Source organism: Apostichopus japonicus, chromosome 2 (genome assembly GCF_037975245.1).
Source record: "Apostichopus japonicus isolate 1M-3 chromosome 2, ASM3797524v1, whole genome shotgun sequence".
In the NCBI taxonomy this organism is placed as follows: Eukaryota; Metazoa; Echinodermata; class Holothuroidea; order Aspidochirotida; family Stichopodidae; genus Apostichopus; species Apostichopus japonicus.
Genome location: NC_092562.1, coordinates 18,590,549 through 18,612,296, shown reverse-complemented (window position 1 = coordinate 18,612,296; position 21,748 = coordinate 18,590,549). Strand labels below are relative to the sequence as shown.

At 36.6% G+C, this 21,748-nt stretch overlaps 2 protein-coding genes across 4 annotated transcripts; one reads left to right on the top strand and one right to left on the bottom strand.

Annotated features, from left to right (window-relative positions):
• Positions 1-97: 97 nt before the first annotated feature.
• On the bottom strand, positions 98-9,565 carry LOC139972976 (uncharacterized). 3 transcript variants are annotated; one of them, XM_071979292.1, is made up of 5 exons: positions 9,268-9,565; positions 6,201-6,361; positions 5,588-5,877; positions 1,836-1,918; positions 98-660 (listed from the first exon to the last, which is right to left on the bottom strand). In XM_071979292.1, the coding sequence occupies exons 3-5, from the start codon at positions 5,750-5,752 to the stop codon at positions 534-536; spliced, it is 375 nt and encodes a 124-aa protein (XP_071835393.1). In that variant the 5' UTR covers positions 5,753-5,877; positions 6,201-6,361; positions 9,268-9,565; the 3' UTR covers positions 98-533. The 3 variants fall into 3 exon arrangements, 1 of the variants encoding a protein (XP_071835393.1); XR_011795103.1 differs by lacking the exons at positions 5,588-5,877; positions 6,201-6,361; positions 9,268-9,565 and adding exons at positions 4,500-4,704; positions 4,813-4,877 and having other exon boundaries at positions 100-660; XR_011795102.1 differs by lacking the exons at positions 1,836-1,918; positions 5,588-5,877; positions 6,201-6,361; positions 9,268-9,565 and adding exons at positions 4,500-4,704; positions 4,813-4,877 and having other exon boundaries at positions 104-660.
• Positions 9,566-12,268: 2,703 nt separating this feature from the next.
• On the top strand, positions 12,269-20,589 carry LOC139980928 (uncharacterized). Its single transcript, XM_071992979.1, has 5 exons — positions 12,269-12,496; positions 15,045-15,212; positions 16,058-16,177; positions 16,677-16,814; positions 19,554-20,589. The coding sequence occupies exons 1-5, from the start codon at positions 12,434-12,436 to the stop codon at positions 19,767-19,769; spliced, it is 705 nt and encodes a 234-aa protein (XP_071849080.1). The 5' UTR covers positions 12,269-12,433; the 3' UTR covers positions 19,770-20,589.
• Positions 20,590-21,748: the final 1,159 nt, after the last annotated feature.

Below are 21,748 nucleotides of genomic sequence, written 5' to 3'. Positions count from 1 at the left end.
GGGGTTATGAATTGAATTGAAACCAATCTAGTGTGGTTTGAGCAGAGGGAATGTGTGAATTAAATATTGTTTAATATAAGGACACTTGTCGGTTCCAAAAAGTGCTATCTGACGGCATTTATGCTTTGTTTTTCTTGTTGCTTGCTGTTTTTAATCTATCTTGCACATATAAACATACTTACACTTTAAGCAGGATTTTTTTCTGGAATTGTCTATCAGTGGGGCTGGGGACAAACAATAACGATATGCATGAAAGAAAGAAACCTTTTTATCATAAATTATCAAGTTCTTGTCTTAACCACTGGTTGTTATACTCAAACACCTGATCATCTCCAACCTCATCATATTCAGCTTGGATAGCCTCCCTTCATATCCTGGTGAAATGCTCTGACCCTTGGCACCAACCTATACCTATACATAAAAGTTTAAAATTATTGACTAAATAGAGAAGTTAATAAGTAACCACATTCAAGCTAAAAAATGCATGTTTACACCACATATCATATTGAAAAGATAATTGTGCATCAGGATCATTACTTTGGTAAGCTTTTGCGAAGTTGACTACAGGCTGCTTCAGCTTCTGTTTCGGTGCAACCTGTGACAAGGTGGTAGAGATGGTCCACAGCATGAGAGACAAGAACGTCATTGAGGTAACTCAGCCTGCAAAAAAAGGACGCATGAATAGTAAGCATTGCTTCAAAGTTACAGAAATTAAATACAAAGTAAATATTACTGTGAAAATCATTACAAAATGGGTACTTCAAATTAATGTATGTTGCAGCATTCGGTAATAACAAGGTGAAGCATTTAGACTAGCAATATTGTTTATTGCCACAAATGCAGATCTGATCCTCCATGAGCATGCCAGCATTCAGACTGTAGCAAATTGATCCCCCAATTGTGGGTCTGATCCAACATGAGCATGTATGGAGTATATTCAGACTAGCATGTTGTTCGCCCTTGTGGGTCTGATCCTCCTTAACCATGCAATAATTTATACTATAGGAAGTTGATCACCCAAATTGTAGGGTCTGATCATCCTTGAGCATGCGAGAATGCAAACTTTGGCAAGTTGATCGCCCTTGTAGGTCTCGTCCTACTTGAGCATGTGAGATTCAGACTAGCAAGTTGATCACCTCATTTGTGGGGTCTGCTTGATCCTCCTTAAGCATGCGATTATTCAGAGTATAGCAACTTGAATCCCCAAGTGTGGGATCTGATCCTCCTTGAGCATGCGAGTATTCAGATATACAGTATGGCAAGTTGATAGCCTATTGAAGTCTGTACGCATTCCTGTGTATTGTATCAAGTCCAAGCTTAGAGTGAGATCTGATCAAGTGTGACCTATGTGCGGCACTAAGGTCACGTCTCGACGTAAGTCAGTGTTAGATTCAAATTTTCTGGCAGGACGGGCCAACAGTTCAAGCACTCAATCACAGAAAGTAAAATTCATGACAAGGCAAGGCTTAGGGCGATAAACTTACAAACAATGATATGACCAGAAGGACTGGATCCCATTTTTCAATAATTTTTTCTTTAAATGCAGTGCTTAACCATTGAAAGTATACATATCATTACTATATAGCACAACAAAAGTTTGCAACAAGTAGCGAAACATCTAAAAGCGTTTGGCCGAGCGATGATGATAGGTAACAGGTAGAGCACCTTTATCATTAATATTAATCAATATTTGCTTCTGCTTGAATTTTGAGAGTTGCTTAAGCACTACAAAATTTTGCTTGTAACTGCTAATGTATACCACTGAGGTTGGTATCAGTAACTGCATGATTATGGAGTGCATATAATCCCACTTTAATGAAATATTTAACACTTACTGTACTTCAAACTTTTTGAGTTTCTTCAATTGGTCATACAACTGCTTCGTAGAACTTGAAGAAAAACTGTTGCACACAGATCTCTGTTGAATCAAAGCAAATAACACAATAATAGCACACTGGAAACTTACTTAACCATGAATTGTAAAAATAGGCCTTACGATTTTTTTTGTGAAAAACTCGCCACTTGGCCAGTGTAAGGGATTCCCTCTCTCCTTCAGCTATCATAGCACAGAAAATTCCATGGGAATATTATAATAATATTGTGTGTGTGTGTGTATGTATGTATATTAGATCCTCTGCAAGCAGGAACTCGCGAAGAAGCCTCATAGGCTTATCAAAGCTGCAAGCTGACCGAAGTCAGTCTCTTACATTCATATTTAACGTCCATAATTATGAATTGTTAATTGTCAACAACTCTGTAACTGGACGACATACATTAATCTGGGAGTGACTCGAACCGGGGACCTTATGATTGAAAGGCACCGGCGTTAACCACTGAGCTAACACTCCAAGCTAACACTCCAATATTACTAGCAATATTGTGAGCAATGCCATGTACTTCTTTCAAATAGCATTAATTCAATGATGTAACATGAGCAGTTTTTTTTCATGAATCTGACATAATTTATAGTTAGGGTGTAGAACATATTCGATCTTAGTAAAGCAGTGTGATGTGACAAACAATAAATTTGCAATATCACAGGCTATCCTGAAATGATGATGACCTCAACAACAGGTTTCATTTACTAAATGTGATACATCAACATACTAAATATGACATCTGTCCTTTTGAAATATTGTGTAAAACATGGTTTTCACAATTTGAACCCTCAAACGATCCATTGACCTCGGCCATAGGCGTACGAGGCGGGGCAGTCTTAAAAAACAAATTTCCAGAGGACAAGAAATTCGGGCAAAAGTCCTGAAAAATTCGGGCAGCCTAAGAGGAGAAACTATATATATATATATATATATATATATATAAATATATATATATATATATATATATATATATATATATATATATATATATATATATATATATATATATATATATATATATATAAATATGCAGTAGCTGCCCAAATCTTTGTTTGCCCAAATTCATTGATTTTCTTTATTTTGCATCATGATGCCCGAATATTTCCGTGTAACACCACCGTAAGCGCAGCTCACCTGGGCTACCACGCTTTTTGCATGATCATTTTTTTTCTAACTAGTCAACTGTATACCTGGACATCTCCGACATGAGTGTATATAAGAAACATTTTCTTTTTGATGGAATGGAAGGTGGGGGGGGGGGGGGGGGGAGTGCCTACAAGCCTAATAGTACAGGTTTATCATATTCTTTGTTACATTTTATACTTTTTGTTTCGTTTTGTGAGACAAATTGCAGTCACACCCGACACAGCGACATTATCCCGCCTACGTGTCGTTGAACAATATATGTTTTTCTGGAGGTAGCTGAGTACTGTGTTAAAATAATAAATACGGTAACTAAATATGAGCTTAACAAATATACTGTCCGATTTTTCCTCTTCAAAGTGATGTAACCATTTTTTCTTCTTCTAATTTGCCAAATTTTTGGGGAAGTGTCAATTTCTAAAATGTGAGATTGTAAAATAAAGAATGTTTAAATGCAACTTGCAAGGCCTCAGACGTGCCGTTTCCGGCAATCTGAGAGGCTTTTTTTGCCAGAAATTTTCTTGTACGCTACGCACTAACCGATGGTGGCGCTCCGCTTAGATAGTGTCACAGGAACTTTCGGGCAAAAAACTTTCTGCCCCCCAAGCTAAAATGGTCCCGTACACCTATGACCTTGGCCCACAACATTAGGCTTCTGTACTCAATGTGGTACAATTACATATCATATATGCGATCGTTCCAAGCTTCTGAGATATTATGTTTAGGAAGGTGCGTTAGTGTAGGGACAGGTTAGAGGGGAGTGAGGTAACTGTTTGGCATTTTTTGACTTCAAATGACCTTTATGACCTCCGACAAAATCAAACAGTTTCTTTTAGTCAATGTTATGCACTATCTTACCAAGTACGAGATCTGCCCAAGCTTCCAATATTGAGATACCATGTTTACAAGGTTTCACAATTTGACCTTTGACCTCAAACAATACAATACGCTTCTTGTACTCAACAATGTACTCTTTTGCACAAACTATGGGATCAGTCTAAGCTTCGATTCTTGAGATATAGTGTTTACAATGTGGGCGGTACAAAGACACGCACACACACGCCAGCATCAATGAATAGGTTATGATTATTATCAAAGCCAGGAAAGCTGCTCTTCAGAAGTTGAACATTAAATTGCAGAGTTTCAAACTGACATCAAATAAAATTATCTTCTCGAAACGAAAACAAATGAAATTTAATTTCTGAAAACAATTGTCAGGAAACTGAAGTTTTCTTCTAATTAACTTATTCCTGTCTTTATTATTGTTGGCAATAATGGTTAATTTGTTAGGCCATTAAGTCGAAACTGATTTATTGTGTAAAGACCACTACAGTCCTTTACCCTCACATAAGCCATCAAATACTCAGAACTGATTAAGTTGCTGATTATTTTTAAGGAAATTCTGAAGGAATCATGCCAATCCTCCCCCCCCACCCCCCCCCCCCTCCAAAAAAAAATACTGCAAAGAAATCTTACTTGTGCAAAATTCTTTAAGTAAATTTGAATTGAATTTCTTCTTCTGAGGAAGGCCTGTGGTACTGTTAATAAGTGTGTACAGTCCTTTCTCATTCACAGCCTTCACTTCATACGGCCCAATTAGCCAAGAGTTTTCAAGCTTCCCTCCTATTCGGGCATCCTTTCTAGCATTCTGTACGAGAACACTGGAACCAACTTCGAAGCTCTGAATAAAATAAAATCCAGCAGATATACGTAAACATCATAATACAATGCACATGTTGCCATTCATTTAACTACAACTTCAATGTACAACATGGCATTATATAATTACCTTTTTTGGTGCCTATTATCCAAATTCTTTTTTTGCCGTTCTTGGGCTTTGCCAATATTGTCTTTTACAACACTTTTTGATTATGTCCCACGACTGTGACATGAGTTGAACAACCCTCTCCCGCTGTGCATCGCTGCAGTCTGTAGTAGGAGCTTCTTGTTGGACAATGGAGTCTTCCATGTCGACTGGTCGCAATGGCTCTCTGGATATATGAAGATAAATTAACATTCAATTATTCACAACACTTCATTGACTGAAGAATAAACAAATTTTTATATATTTTATTTTTACTATTAAGACCATTTGACCAGAAATTTGAGTCACATCACATACTCAAACCAGCACAAATATAACACCCTTATGTGCTGTTATAGGTCCAACTTGCATACCAGTCAATTATGATAAATATAGTATAGTATATGCAAAACAAAACCAATGTCAGTGGCATTAATTGCATGTATCTTTTAAATTAATGGGCATGCATTTACAGTTTAATTAATGTTCATATTTTGTACTTGCTGCAGAGTGTACCATATACAGGGTTAATATTTATTTGTTTAGATATTGTAACTTAAATTAGGTTATTGATGGTCCTCTATTTAGCGGTTTTTCCCAGGACCTGGGATGTGTCAAATTAGATTTTATCGTACAGAGGACTGGTGTAGCTATGCAAGATTTGTCCAAACTCTCTTATCCCTGATTGCTTTTTCTCTGTATATGGCCTTAGCAAATGTAAATATCTATTCAGCAATGGTAGGTTTAAATTATTACAAACCTTCCAAACATCACAGCAAAAGGTGAAAGACCTATTGAACCATGTTTGCTGTATGGTACCCCATGAGAATTGAAGACAGCATTTCATCTCAGTCATGTTGGTCTTCATTGACAACATTGATGAGTGACCTTTGCAGAGTTTGGTTGAATCTTTCATCAAGCCCATTGGTCTGTGGGTGGTAGCTAGAGGATTCTCTGTGGTCTACCCCTATCATGATAAACAGGGACTTGTTCAGAGCATTAACAAATTCTCCTTTCTGGTCCGAGATGACAATTTTCATGCACCCAAATCTAAATAAATGGAAACATTCAAATAACTATTGTTAAAGTATTGATTACGAGTAATGTAATGAACTACTGGCATCTGCAGAATGGCTGCATGGTTTAATCAGGAAATCATTTCAGCACTGATTTAAAAAAAAAGTAAGTTAAAAGCACTGACCATATCCCACTAACATTTTATTGACATTAACTGAACAATCAACTTCTATAAATTCCTGTAACCATTTGGCCGCTTTCTGGGTTACAGTTAAAACAGTGCAAATTGTAGGTCTACGTAATTAATTTCATATGTATGCTATGTAAAGTAGCAACAAAAGTAGATGGATATTTACCTGGCCATGGTTTCAAACAGAAAGTTTGCAACAGTTTTTGCTGTTTTGTTTCTTACAGCAACAGCCTCTGGCCATTTTGAAAAATAGTCACATAGGGTTTATATGATGTACTTATTTCCATTGATGGTCTCTGGAAGGGGTCCAATCATATCCACACCCATCTAAAAAGAGAAGTAAAATAGCATTCAGAACCATACACAATCTTATCATACGAACTGATGTTCAAGTGATTTTTATCTGAGTTTTGTAAAATGCTAAACATTCAATTGTTTTTTTTTTATTGTAACTCACACTGGAAGACTCTGTTACCAAGTTTTTTCTTCATTACCAAACCTATTATATACTTACTGACTTGTCAAACCCAACTGTTATATGCAATGGGAAATCTCTGAAGTGAGATGCAAGTCACATGCAGTGATCCATCTAGCTGACAATCTAGATGGTAATTGTCACTAGGGACTATCATAGGCCTGGGTAACCATTTTCATCACCTTTGAATGTGGGGTGGGGGGGGGACAGATGTATAAGTAACTGGATGAGTGATTGATAGTTAGTCCGAAAATTGCCTTGGAATCTGTCAGTGAGATGACAGGGTTACACCTAACTGATGTAGGAAGCATACATTGGTACAACCTATACTTTGGTATCCATATTGTAATCCATTTAGAAATGTTACAAATTAATCTTTGAAGGGAATTTGCAGAATTTTTTTATATTAATGACAGAAATTCACACTGTAGAGTTACAGTATATGGAAGGAAAGACTTCTTGGTTATTAACCAAGTAGCAAATTTTACTTAAACAGATGTTGAAATAAGCATATGGGTTCATTGGTGATGAATTTTGGACAAAAGGCTATGGCTTTGTTTGTACTTTAGTTATGAACTGCATATGAATGTACGTACCTAGGACATTTTCTCGGATACTTCTTTATGACAACAATTCAACTACTGAACTCTGTTATGTTCATGTGTCATTCTTGCTTCATATCACAATTCAGTTTTCTTTTCATTTTGAAATTCATATCAGATAATCCTATGTAAAGGTTTTCCTGTTGCTTTAATTATACGCAGCTAAAAAAAAATACCAAGATGTGTTCTTAGCGGAATTTGTGTTTATGGCTGCAGTACATGAAAATTCCTGACAGTACTGCGAGTCATTAAGTCTACTGAATGTACCACCATCATGATCATCTTTAATATATGCTTAGTAAATTATAAATTTGAGAACAAATGAATGAGCTAGATCTTTCATTCTCTGGGCAATCTCCACACATACTCCTTATACTCTTGCACTGGCCAACAAAGGGATGCAAACTTTAAGCATCGGTTGATAACTTGATATGCATATGGTGAATGACTTTGCAGTTACAATCATGCAAACAAATATTGCTTTTAGATGACAAAAACAAAATGATTTAGTGATAACTGTGCTGCTTGTGAACAGTATTTTCGACCCAGGCCTAGCATTTATAAGCTCAACGCATAAGATGGTCCATATGTATTCCATTAACATGTAAGGCCTATGAGCTAGGATCTAAAAAACATGTTACACAACTTCCATTGCAGATTCCATCATAATCAGTGCCTCCTGCTGAAATGCCGATGAAAAAAATACTTAGGTGATAAAATTGTCACCACTCGTGTCCTACAAGGACTCTTACAGAAATTGAAATGAACCTGATATTTCTATTGATTAAGCCACCTTCTCGGATCCCTTTCTTTCAAATTAGGGTCTTATACCAAATACTCCTATCATTTGGTCAAATAAGTTCATGATAACATGTGGGATAAAACAAAAGCAAATTGTTGTGCATTTTTATTTGCTCTTTTTTCAATTGTTTCTCTCAACACCTGCAGCTATCCTCCTGAATAGAAATGTATTCACCCACCCTCAAATTTGTCAAAGAGATTACACTATATTAGTTTTTAGGTCCATTCTGGTCACCATTCTAGCAATACTACAGTATATCACCAAGCAGTGTCTACATGTGATAATACATTGCAAATTTAATATAAATGATATAAACTTGGTTTAACCATGGAGCTATAATCCCAGGTTTATAGCTCCATGGTTTAACCTGCACTTATTTAATTGCAACATTGTTTTGTGCATATATTAACAACCTTAATTACTGTGGAAGAATGTTTAATGAATATTCATACCATAACCATGTACATGTTTGCATAATTAAAATATCACCAGCAAAAAGGACCATTAAACCGTACATTATTAGCCAACACAGCTAACCTCCTGACAATGAAGTGATGGGCAGGTGGCCAACTGATTACCTATAGCATATATTCGACCTGCTGCAGTGTCTGTGCACATCCCGGCACCAATATTTTAAAAAAATATGGGAAAACCTCTAAAAGAAAGAGATAATAAAGTAACACTCATTAATTTAATTGATCCTCCAATATGGACAATACAGGGACCCCCCCCCCTCTCCCTTGCTACCTTGTGTTTTAACTAGTAAGGGGACTAATCCCAGGAGGCCAGGACATATCTTTCAGAAAATCTGAAAAGTCCTATCCTGATGATTTCTTTTTGTTTGTAACCTAGCAATTTCAAACACATAATCATTATTGAAATTAAAAGCTTGTATACTCATGGTAGCATGGGTACACACTACACAGCTGATATGTAACTGACAGCCGATCTGGAAGTTTTGGCAGCTACCACAGTAACATAAATTATACCAAGTAGGCTTTATTTCAGAGATTGCCAATCGGAGTGGCTTAAATTTGAATAAAGCAAATTATTTGCAAAAAGGGTTAACTCTCGAAGTCTTACTCCTATGCTGCAGTAAGGCTAGCCTATAGTAGCCTAATACTATTCGTGTCTTGCCGACTAATTATGCATCACGATATTCTCTTACACTAATAAAGTTTAGACTTTTCAGTTCTACTCTTAGGTGTTTACAAATAATAAAATATACCTATAATCTGCAAGGCCCAAATGGCCAATGCACTTAGTTCAAGTTATATGCATATCTATGGAATCATTTTCTTCAGTGGGAATAATTCCTAAAAGTTTTATACAAATAAACAAATAAAACACTTACCGCCAAACCCTTCTCGTAAGCTTTAATTTTGTGGGCTTTGGCCAAGGGCCTATCTTCGTTGCCATGTGGGCCGACGTAAACTAGATCGGCATCTCCCGTCAGTCTAAAAATCTTCGATCTTCCCCTTATCGATCTTTCTAGATTTAACGTAGACTTTTCAGGGTACAGTCCTGACGAAAGATATTTTCCAATGATAATGTACTCGTCATCGGTATCCAGCTTAGGAGAAGTCATCTTGTAATATCAGATCGGGCTAAGTAACTTAGTAAGTTAACGGTCTCAACTCTTAATGCAATTACTGTGCGTGCAAATATGCAACTACTTAGAAATTTTGGGCCTGCGACATGTAACGTTCACGACGTAGACGGCACATTCGGCTTTCTTCACTGAGTAAACAGCAGTAGCCTATACATTTTACAGTAGAATGCAAATACGCATTCGTGAAATAAAAAATTTGTCACACCTAGAACGTAGAGCGGGAGATTTCCACATTTCCCGCGTACTGAATAAAATATATTGACTCTGACCAGGGAGTTTTTCCATAACAACTTCCTGCTCTGACCCCGGATTTGACCTCCATGCTCCGGATGGCGGGGAACTTTCCGCCGCCGCGTACCGGTTGAAATACATTAACCTTCAACCATGGAGGTAAAAACAGATTTTACCTCCATGCTTCAACCTACATGGTGATCTCTCTCCAACGTTTAGAAATTCCGACCTTCAAAACAACTACCCTAATGGTAGTAACGATTGATAAGCAGCAGAGTCAGACAGACATGACTATAATTAGTTCAGAAGATAAATTTAACATTATGCAGCCTTCTGACACTGACAGTCGACAATCGAAATATAGCGGACAGCGCCCCTCTGGGTGTAGTCTCCACGAGAATAATAACATTTGCCGCCTCCTTCCCACAACTGTCGACACTCGGAGTATTAGTTATGCTTTAACCGAGTTTTGAGGGTGCATGCTGACCGATATAACATTGTCAACTTGGTCTTTGCTGGTAAATTACCTCCTCCTTAAAGGTCATAAGGGAACGTAGATAGGGCCAGAAACTTTTGTCACTCAACAGAACCACGTTAAAGCTATTTTAAGAGAACCCGGACACTTTTCACGGTGGCGTAGAAAGCAAGGGAAAGTGTCCCTGAGACACTATTCACGCAAATGAGACACTATTTCCTAGTAATATGTGTCCTACGGACGCCCGGACACTCATTACTGCCACACTGGCACCAATCCGGATTTGAAAGGGGGTTTTGTGGCTAAATCCCGCGTCGATTACACGTTTTTAAAGTAATGGGTTTTGCAAATGTAGAATCTAAATTATTGGAGCTAGTTGATATAACCTTATGCTGGCACCAATCCGGATTTGAAAGGGGGTTTTGTGGCTAAATCCCGCGTCGATTACACGTTTTTAAAGTTATGGGTTTTGCAAATGTAGAATCTAACATATTGACTTAGTTGATATTACCTTATGCTGGCATTGTTTTCAGGGTCAAATCTGTTAACATTCCACCTTGTAATATGGAAAAGAAACAGCGTTTTGAGTAAGTGTCCCTTCTAATAGTAAAGCTTCATCAGAAATATGAACAAAGCAAGTTTAATAAAAAGAAAAAAAAAACATTCCAAACTTCAGCTTAATGTGGCTCAAGTTGTAACCTCTTAAGTTCTGCATATGAATTAACATTTAGATCAGTGATGTTTCCATTTGTTCAGGTGTTCATCACAATCGGTTCCTTACTCAAAGTTAGTGATAATAGCTGGGTGTGCTTCTTCTTTAATTTCTTTTATCATCGGCGCAGTGCCAAAGTTTAACATTTGAAATTAGATTATTCTGTATTCGGAAACAATTATTAGTTTTTCTTTTTCCTTTTCGAAAAAAGAACCCTGAATAAACTTGGGTGGGCTTGTTTGAGTTTCTGTGTAACTTTGTTAATAGTTGCTATACACTTGTTTTTCAGCCGCTTTCACTGATGTTTTTAGATAATTGCGGTAGATAATTGCGCTTGTTCCAACACAGTTGTCTTGTATGCAAATTTATGCGAGTAGTGAGCTATGTTTAGGTTCCTTGAAAGAGTAAACTCCATATTTTAAAAATGTCGAGATGAATGACATTGGAAACCATTTTAACTGGAATACCCTTCCTTATGTGTGTAAAAAGTCATCTGTCGACTTCGAAAACATGTAATCGACACATGATTTAGCCACACAAACCCCTTTTTAAATCCTGGTTTTATTAAATGAAAAATAATTATAGTCAAAATCATTATATTCAAACCACGGTAAAGTTTCAATGGTTTTAGAGTAAGGTCACTGATTTTAGCAATAGTACAATAGAAGGTTAACAGGAATACATTACAGTAGGTTAAAGGGAAGACATTACAGTAACGTGCAAAGAGACAGACCCTGGTTTGATGAATAAGGCGATGTTGCCTTGGGGTCGTTTAAGCAGACCTTCACTTGAAGAAAAGGGAATGGGAATGTTTGGTGTCTTTAGAAAGAGAAAAAAAATGAATGTTTAGACGTCCAATGGAAAGGATGAAAGGAGCTGGGATGGTGACTCGCACATAATAAAAGCCACCTACGTTTACAATTTCTTACCGTTTACTTACGAACAACCCTTTGCACAATCGCTATTAATAAATAGTATATTTATGTCTCTTATATATCTCATTGATGGTGTCATATCGACAAAAGGTCACGCGGTTTAAAGTAGTTGACGCCCCCATTGGTGTAGCGGATAGCAGCTGTATTTAGTAACAACATGTTTGGTATTTCTATGGTACCGGTGACCATTGGTTGATTTTGGGGATTTCCCTGAAGTAAATGGTGTGAAGATACCAGGGTCGATTTGGCTATATTTATATTATTTACTTTATTATATTATGTGTTTTTATAGGTCTCAGGTACCCAGCCAGCGTCATCAATTCTTTAATAAAACCTTTAAAATCTTGAAAACTAATTGTATCATGGATCCGGTCATCTGTTAATCACTTACGTCAGTGACACATGTAACTAGGATTTTAAGAGAAAAGTAAGCTTCCCAGAAAGGATAAAAGGAGCCAGGATGGTGACTAGAACCCAATAAGCTCCAGCTACACTTACAATTTCTTTGCCTGATAAACAGTTGTGCCAAACACCGCTGCAAGTTATTTCATCGCTATGGCTCAAGAGATGCGAGGAAAAGATCTTTCCATGGTGATGGATTTACCTCCTGCGTATCAGGTAAGGAAATCACTTAAGCTTTCCTCTTATTTTCGTTGTTGTTTCAATTGCAAATAACTATTTTAAAGCTCATTCGAAATTTTATTTCAATTGATCAAGCCAACTCACAGCCTTTTGTAGGTTTCTTTCACCACTTGGATGATCGTTAAATATAACGAGTAATGAATGTATACTTTTTCGATTAAGAAACGTTTTCGTCGTCCAGACATTTTATCAGTGTCATAATCAACACTTGCAAAGTCAAATGTGGAATATTTACAAGTTTACTCGATATGTTACATAAAACTTGACAAGTAAGTTAATGAATTGCAATTATTAGGGATTTCCATGTCAGGTCAGTTTGTCTAATCCTTCATTCCCGTCATGGAAATGTTTTTAAACTCACGGCAACCTAAAGTCGGTATTTGCTATGCCGTTTGAATGATTAATATTCGTTAAGACAAAGTGTTAGTACTTTGCTTTTGCATAATTGTACCTCATTGTGTTGTCATTAGTAGATCAGATTATATCATCTGATTGTGTCTTTTCAGGAGACTAGATTAAAGCAATTAATTGAGTAGTAATCTGAAAACATCGTTAGTTATTTGAGAGGCATGCGGTTCATCAGAGCTGCAGGTCCTAAACTGATACCGATTTCCCCCTTCATTTAGTCATGTTCTGTTGATAATAACAGCACTTTTTCTTATCAATAAATATATAAATATAGGGTACTTTATTATACAACAAACAGATCTTAGAGTAATGTTACCCAAACCAAACTTATTAAATAAACAGAACAACAATATGGGTGATATACCATAATTCTTCCACGTTCTTGCGTCTTTACGAAATTGAACAAAGTGTGTTTTGAAACAACGCGCTCTAAAGGTTTCAAAATTTTGACTTCAGTATATCGTACCCAATATTGTCTCTTTTACCGCAAGTTGCCAACATAGGATATATAACAAATAGAATGTTGAGTTCTCATATTTTGTTGCCCATCGAAAAATATATTACAAAGCTATAATATAATCGCAAATGTATTCTTCGTAATATCATGTCATTTTCTTCATGTCGTGTTTTATGAAGTTTTTCTTGGGTGGCATGGAGGGGGTCGAATAGGTTGAGGAGAGTGGATAGCGAAGGCAAGGAGAGCCGGTTGCTAAGTAAATGAAGAAGTTGAAAAACACTTCAAAATTTAGTTAATTAATACTGCTATCCTATTCTATGTATGAAAACAATCCACGGCACTGTTTCATTGCAAAAACACCTCTAAAGAAATTCATCAGCAGTAACATATCCGAAATTAATTCATGAATGTTATATAACCGTTGCCGACCCTTTCCCCCGCATCGCCCTGCTCTGAAACTGATCTTTACGACCATGTGTATACAAACTCGAAACTCTCTGGTGCAAAGGTATTCATCGGCTCAGTAACCAGTATTTTGACGGAACTTGTCTTAAATGATCGTGTATCCTGCATCGTGGCCATGTGCTCTTAGTGTTATATTTAATCAATTGTGAAGATGTATCCTTTTTTATTTGTCCTACGTTCTGCACCCCAGTGAATGGACAAATGCATGAATTAATTGAAATTCGTATGATTAACATGATCAATTGATACCTTTTTACTTTTAACGGTCTGTTTATGAAATATAACATAATTCTAACCAGACAGAAATATTACATTGTTTATTACCAACAATATTTCATTCATTGAAACATCTTCAATTCTTCGTTCGATTTTGAGACATTATTGAATATAGTTACTCGTAACCTTATACCTAAAGCATACAAGTGATATTGCCTCAATATTTCACAACTCGCATTCTGCGATTTGAAAGTAAATTAACATCGATACTATTAATTTATATCAATTCATATTCATTCGAAAATACATTAGACTCAGTTTCCAAATTTTCAAACGTGAATGTACCTTACATTTGCACAGTATTCGAATTGCATACTATTATCTGGAAATTTGAGTTCAAGTTAACAATTATCTAAGTGATGACACTGTGGCCAACATTTTCCAAAAGGTTGTCGTCATCATCAAATAAATGGACATAGTCGTGAGAGTAATAGCCGTCACACACGAAATAGTTCTCTCTATCATCAAGAAAGTGGTCATCTTAATCAAGATAGCTGTCATCTTCGACAGCATTTACCCTTTTGGCGATCCATAATTCTTGAGCAACGACGCCAACAGCTATAAAAAACTGTACTTTATTTGGGAGATGTTATATTTTAAACGTTGCAAACGCCAGTGGAGAAATTAATCGTGGTGGGTTTGCTAACGAAATGAAGTTAGCAGTTTTATATGTGCTTTTAAAATATGTTTCTTTGATGTCTTTCCCTGCATTTTGCCGGGTTGGAAACGGGTAAACTGATATTACGTCATACATTATGCAACTTTCTATGACTTGTGACTCGCACTACAATATTGCAATACTCAAGAAATCTTCTGCAGGGCTTGTCAATATTTCATATCTCCGTTAGTCACTTTGTCAAATACTAACTTTTTCCCATCTGAACTGTTAATTTGATCTAATATTTCTTGATCCGATAGGGTAAGGATAAGACCACGCTGTACGTGGTGGCCATATCAGTCATTGTTGTGACCATCCTGGTAGGATTCTTTGGTGTACTTTTCATGTTGTTGTCAGCCCCAGAAGCAACGATTGTAAACAACTTATCAAGCGAAGTCGAAGCGAAAGATCCGATCGTCATTACTCGGGTAAGTACAAGCTGAAGCGATAATGGTTGTCATATAGTTGATGTTATCTTATAGTTTTAGTGGGCACTGAATAATTATTTCCAGTTCATACCAGGAACACACCAGAAATTGTAAGAGAACAAACCCAACGCGAGCTTACACTTTAAATTGGATAGCCATTCGACGTGAAGTGTGAGTTGTAAGCAATTCGGCTTTTCCCATATGAACAAGAGGCTGTTTAGCTACGTAAGATAATTACCCTTCCAGGCGATATAATGATGCAGTTTAGATGAGTGCAGTTTAGATGAGACGAGTTTGTCTGTTACTTAAGATCACAAGTCTAATAGTTTCCCATTGATATTTGAATTGTTATGCGGACCTGGAAAATTCGGCCGCTTCATGTAAGCTGCAAGTTATTCAGCTACTTATATCATAATGGATCTGAAATCTTTAAGGATTCGTTGCTCAATAAATAAAACCTGAAATTAAATGAGTTATAACAGGTTACTATCATTGCTTTTTGTGCAATAAGTCGTTCTAAAGTAATTAACAGATCTAATGTAAAAGTACTAAGAAGCAAAAGTGTTAATCCTTCAATACATTTGCATACCACACGACTGAGAACATGTTTAAAACTATTTTCGCGTTTTTATCGCAGAAATACAAACAAAGTTTATTCACGTAATGGACAAACATGGCTTAAGGAACTTTTAAACTTGGATATTTCTACCCTGGAAGACTAATTTTGTTAGTTGTAAATGTCACAGTAGTTATGATGATTCGATTTTAGTCATTTGATTCCTAAAAACTACTTCAACGCAACATTATACAGATAGTTGTCAAATGGTGAATTTAATTCTTTGTAGAGTGTATCCTACGAGATTGGTGATGGCGTGCAACATCACGAAGTCATGACGGCCGAGGGTGACGTTCTCACCATTAAAAGTATCGGCGATGGTTTTGTGGCCATCTTTGATCATGGAAGGGTAAGCCCATTTATGAAGAGCAAGTTTACCTTGGTCTTAAAACAACACTCTACCCTTCCAACCTCCCCAAAGCAATAACTGAAGCTCGGATGGGGAGAAATGGACAAGCCATACTTCAACATATTATAACAGAAGAGGCGAATTATTTGACAGCAGAACATGGTTAATTTCGTTATTTAGGGGTATATAGGGTGGGATGATTTTTTTTTGGGGGGGGGGGCAGGGAGGACGCTGACAGAAATAATGATTGTACTTCTTAGTGTGTTGAATCTTGTACTCTTCGTACCGGATGCACATGCTCAAACCTCTTCTAAGCGGATGGTTATTGAATTTTGGTAAACCAGCCATATATAATAAGAAAGTTCCATTTTCTGTACGGCGATAACAGGCTATCATACTATTTACTCAGCACCAATTGAAAGTGCATTTTATTGTATTTACTCGTCACCCATCTGCTTCATACTTTAAATGACATTTTATGAATTATTTTATATTTCAGGAAATTGTGATGATTAAAAACCAGACTTCTTCGACCTGCTACTTTACCCGATTGCAAGAAATTCCTGACATGGGAATGGAAGATATGGATAACGTTCCTCCCTTCTACTTCCAAGAAATACAACCCGGATCAGACCTGGTGAGTGAAACAACGTAGCAAAGCAGAGAGAAAAGAACAGAAGCATAACGTTATCAGAAATTTGCGACAAAATACGCTTATATCTTCAACCAATCGCATCAAAATGAAAAAAACAATTCCTTTCGGCCAAGTGTGACGCGTATATCTAAGAATGTGTTTAAACAATCCCTGGTAGAAATTCCAGTAGAACCCATTAAAAAAACCAACTAGGTTCTACTAGGGCCTACTATGTTTAACTTGTTTATAACTGTGTTTAACTGGGTCTTACTGGGTTACAACTGGGCTATGCTGTACATAAGCTAGTTTCAACAGGGTTTACACAATGTTCAACTGGGTTTGTTCAGGCCCAACTGAGTTTGAACTATGTTTGAACTGATCCAGTTGGGCTTCAACTAGGTTTCACTGGTTTTTGCACTAGCCCAACTGGGTTTGAACTATGTTGACTGGTGAACTTGCCCTGTTGGGGTTGAACTAGGTTTCATTGGTTTTGCACTGGCCCAACTGGGTTTGGACTATTGGCTGATGAACTGACCCAGCTGGGGTTTAACTAGGTTTTATTCACTGGTTTGCACAAGCCCAACTGGGTTTGAACTATGTTTACTGGTGAACTTGCCCTGTTGGGGTTGAACTAGGTTTCACACTGGCCCAACTGGGTTTGGACTATGTTGACTGCTTTTATTTTAGGCGTAATTATCGAGAATATTATAATGTAAGTCGTAAGCAGTAACCGTATCGTAATATATTGAAAATGCTAAATTAGCCAACTTATGAGGGGTGTAAAATAAATCTTTGTCATATTTATCACAGTTATGATTAAACGATTACATTTTTGTACCGCAATGATTAAAAATATGAAATATTTACTATATAATAAATTTGAAAAAAATTATGTTATACTTTGTTCGTTGATATGAATAATTGGTAGGCAAAATGCCTTCCTAGTGCAAAATAGTATGATCCGACTAAATTTGAACTTCGACATTTGTCTTGCGTTAGCGCTAAATTTATAAATTCCGAATCCGCAAACCACATACGCCAACAGAAGCTTCGCAGAATAATCGCATTTGTAACCGATTTTTCCAACAATTTCAAATTATTACCGCGGCTAAGTTCCCTCCTTTGTGATCTTGCAGTATCTTTATATTATTGACACATACTTGTAACATTATAATTGATTGTAAACGTGCTCTTTATCATAAATATTTGAATTGAACAGAAACTTTACATATAGTGGCCTAGGACTATAGTATAGGCTAGGCCTAACAAACCGGTTCCCTACTAGGTATACCACATGCTACATTTACTAACGTTAGACATATCCTAACGTTATAGTTGCCTAGCTTATAGGGGCCTAACCTAGTTATACTCAAGTTAACACCTATATTTAGCCGCATGATTTTAGCAAACATAATAGCAATTTCAAAATTTACGCAATTGCCTTGACTGTTGTTCCAAACATGAGGTGTCCTATTGGCATTACAACATATTTTGCTTTGCAAAAGTCATTAGTGAAGTGTACAGCATACACATATATGCTACAAATGTGAAGATGCCCTACACTGAACATAGGGAGTTAGGCAGTTGGCTATGAGTATCTGAGCAAGGCAGTTGTAAAAGAAGAGAAAGATAGTTTAAAAGCAGAACAGTTTGTTTTAAACCTTAATTTACATAGTTCAAGTTACTGTAGACCTTACTTTTTATGGAAGTTGTGATATTCAACTGACAGTCTGGACCACTATTTATTATAAAGGATATTATTTACTATAAAGGATATTACTTTACAATAAAGGATATTCCATGACACCATCACTTACAGTATAAAGGACATTATTTTACTACAAAGGATATTGACAATATTTTACTGTAAGGATACCCTGGAACAATATTTCATATAAATTAAAGGATACTATTTTGTTGGGATCGGACATTCATAATACCATTTATTGGGTTCAACTATACTGATGTCGTAGTATATATGATGTCGTGGAAGATCTGAGGTCGTAGAATACTTGATGTCACCAGCAGGCCAACTCACCAGAACAGACTTTAAATTAAGCGTATTTCTTTATATTTTGGGTGCGCACCTCACGACTGTAAGTTGTTTCATTTAATTCTTTGACTGGGCCCAGATCAGCTGTACATTGTTTGTTATTCATAATTATAATTTCTTTTGATCCAATCCAGTTGAATTCTCCATTTTTTTGATGTGTCTTGCTCTGTGTTTGGTCATCACACCAAACCCAGAGTTCTCTGATCAAGAACAAACATTTATTTTCAGTGGCTAACACCCTTACATACAGTAGGTCTACTGTAAAAGAATGAAAACTTCTTATAATGTGGTGTTATATTGTGTAGATTGTTGACCCAGTTGGACCCAGCAAAACATAGTTGACCCAGTAAAACATAGTTCAACCAGTTGGACCCAGTAAAACATAGTTGAACCAGCTGGACCCAGTAAACATATTTGAACCTGTTGGACCCAGTAAAACATAGTTGAACCAGTTGGACCCAGTAAAACATAGTTGAACCAGTTGGACCCAGTAAAACATAGTTGAACCAGTTGGGAACCCCAGTTCACCCATTTCAACCTAGTTCAAATTTGGGTCAATTTCCGTATAGAAAATTCCAGTTGAACCCAGTTCAACTGGAATTTCCACCAGGGATGTACTTCGATTTTTATGTATTTTTCTGATGATTAATTCTCAACGACATTTAACGTGTTCTCTATGTCTCCTGTAGGTGCCAGTTGATGAAACCGTTGACGTCATCGTCTTTAGCCAATCAGATCTCATCCCTGCGGGTTACATCAAGTTGACTAACAGCCCTGCTGTGTCAAGCCAGTGTTCCAACGGCGATTCGTATTGGTTGACACCACAAGAGAGCGGATTGGTGAAACGAAAAATGCACTTTAGAATACGGATCAAAATCTGTATTAGCATTTCGTTCGGTCGTTAGTCTCGCGACTAAAACATCCAGATATATTTCGATTAAATAAGTTATATCAGCATTTAAGAGTGGTTAAGATAAATTACTCACATTAGCTACTTTAAAGGAACATTTTGTATTTCTTGTCACCTAACCAGCCAACATTTCTAAAACTTGAATTTCGACTCACATAAGATTAACACATATGATAATTCATACATCTTGAAACGGTGGTAACTAATAAGATGGAATATGATACATTTACTTCATTCTCTTTCTGTTTTTATTTTCATATGAGGACATATATGAACATGTCCTCTGCTAGAGTGACTCTATTACGCCTAGCATATACAGTGTATAGCAATGAAAGAGGTGTTGTTTTAAGTCTTAAAACTATTATGTTAGGCTGTGAAATGTAAAGAAGAAAAGCCTCAATAAAAATTGGTAAAGGGAATCTTTTAGTTTTACCATCTCTTACATAAAATTTTCGACCGTGCACATCTTATATTCAGAAGGAGCACATTGTGAACTATACGTTCTTCAACAATGAGTTATTGTAGTTCTTGCGTTTTGGATTTTCAAAAAATTAATGTTCGCTCAAGTTAACTTTAGATCATCAATCAATCACAAATATCACAAAAGACTCACAAAGTCTTGCACTCGTGTACCCTTTAACCACAGTTTTATGGTAAGTTACGCATTTCGAAATGCTTTTATTTTGATTTTAAATAGTTTGTCCCAATTTTGAAACTTTAAGACCTAATCAGTGATAATATTGAGCGGGTTTAGGTCTAACATGAAATTGATAATAGTAAGAGGTGGTGGGTTTTACTTAAAGTAATACATTCCCCCTCCCCCCCAAAAAAACATTTTCATTGAAATTTGTTGTTATACATGTCTTTCTTGAGTTTGCATCTAAGCTACAGTTTTATCTGTTCACATTGCGCACGATTCCATTCACCCTTTGTAATAAAATATGCTAAAAATTCCCGTGTATACTCAAGCCACACTTTTTTTTCACATTTCACAATTTCCTAAATGTTGTGATAGTGAAGAAGCCCCCATCAAAGAATTCCAAGCAGATCCTGAGCCTGAGGAATGACCACAGCTCTGATTGGTGAACAAAAGTCATTTCAGAGTAATACCTCCTTTTAACACATATATATATATGTATATAATTGTGCTTGGAAATCACTAGGAGAGAACAATAAATATCCCTAGGGTCCTCAAGAGAGGCTTGCCCCTTGTCGGCTCTTGCACTCCTGGTCAATGGCAGTATACCTCACCTCCGTCGCAATGTATCGTTCTAATCTTCAGATGTTGTCACTCGGGTCAAGATCCTATCTTTGATTGCCCCACCCCTGTCCATTTACAGTTGCAGGTAACACCCCCTTCCCCCAATACACACAACCACCTCTGGTTGATTTACAAGGACAGAACAAGATCCCATACAGAGGCCACTGACGTAGAAAAGGCTCCCGATCTGTGTTGCATACGTTAGTTTCTTCCGTCTGCAGCCTGCATGAGTTCAGTTAGTGATAGCCTATTCAAGGCAAGTGTCGGTTTTGCAGGCAAACTAAGGACAAAGAAACAACAACAATAATCATAAAAAAGAAAACAAAAAGAATATATAAAACGACAAAACCACTCAGAAATTTAAGTCTTTAAATTTCTTCTGCATCGAATATAACTTCAGCTGTTGACGTTTTGGAAATTCGGTCATGACTATGTTAAATTATTATAAATATTCTTGAATAATCAGCTTTGATGTAGTTTGTAACAAGGTGAGAAATTCCAAAATATCAAATTCAGAAGTAGTCAAAGTGTTAGGTCCTGCTGTTCTCGTCTCCCAGCAAACTTCTCCTCAACTTTTTTATTCATATTTTGCCCATTAATGAAACAAACGAATGCTGAACCAACGTGTTCATGTATTTAGGGAAGTGTAGAAGGGACATCATATTCACCGCTTATCGGAAATGGTCAACACTATAATAGCGTACACAGCTGCA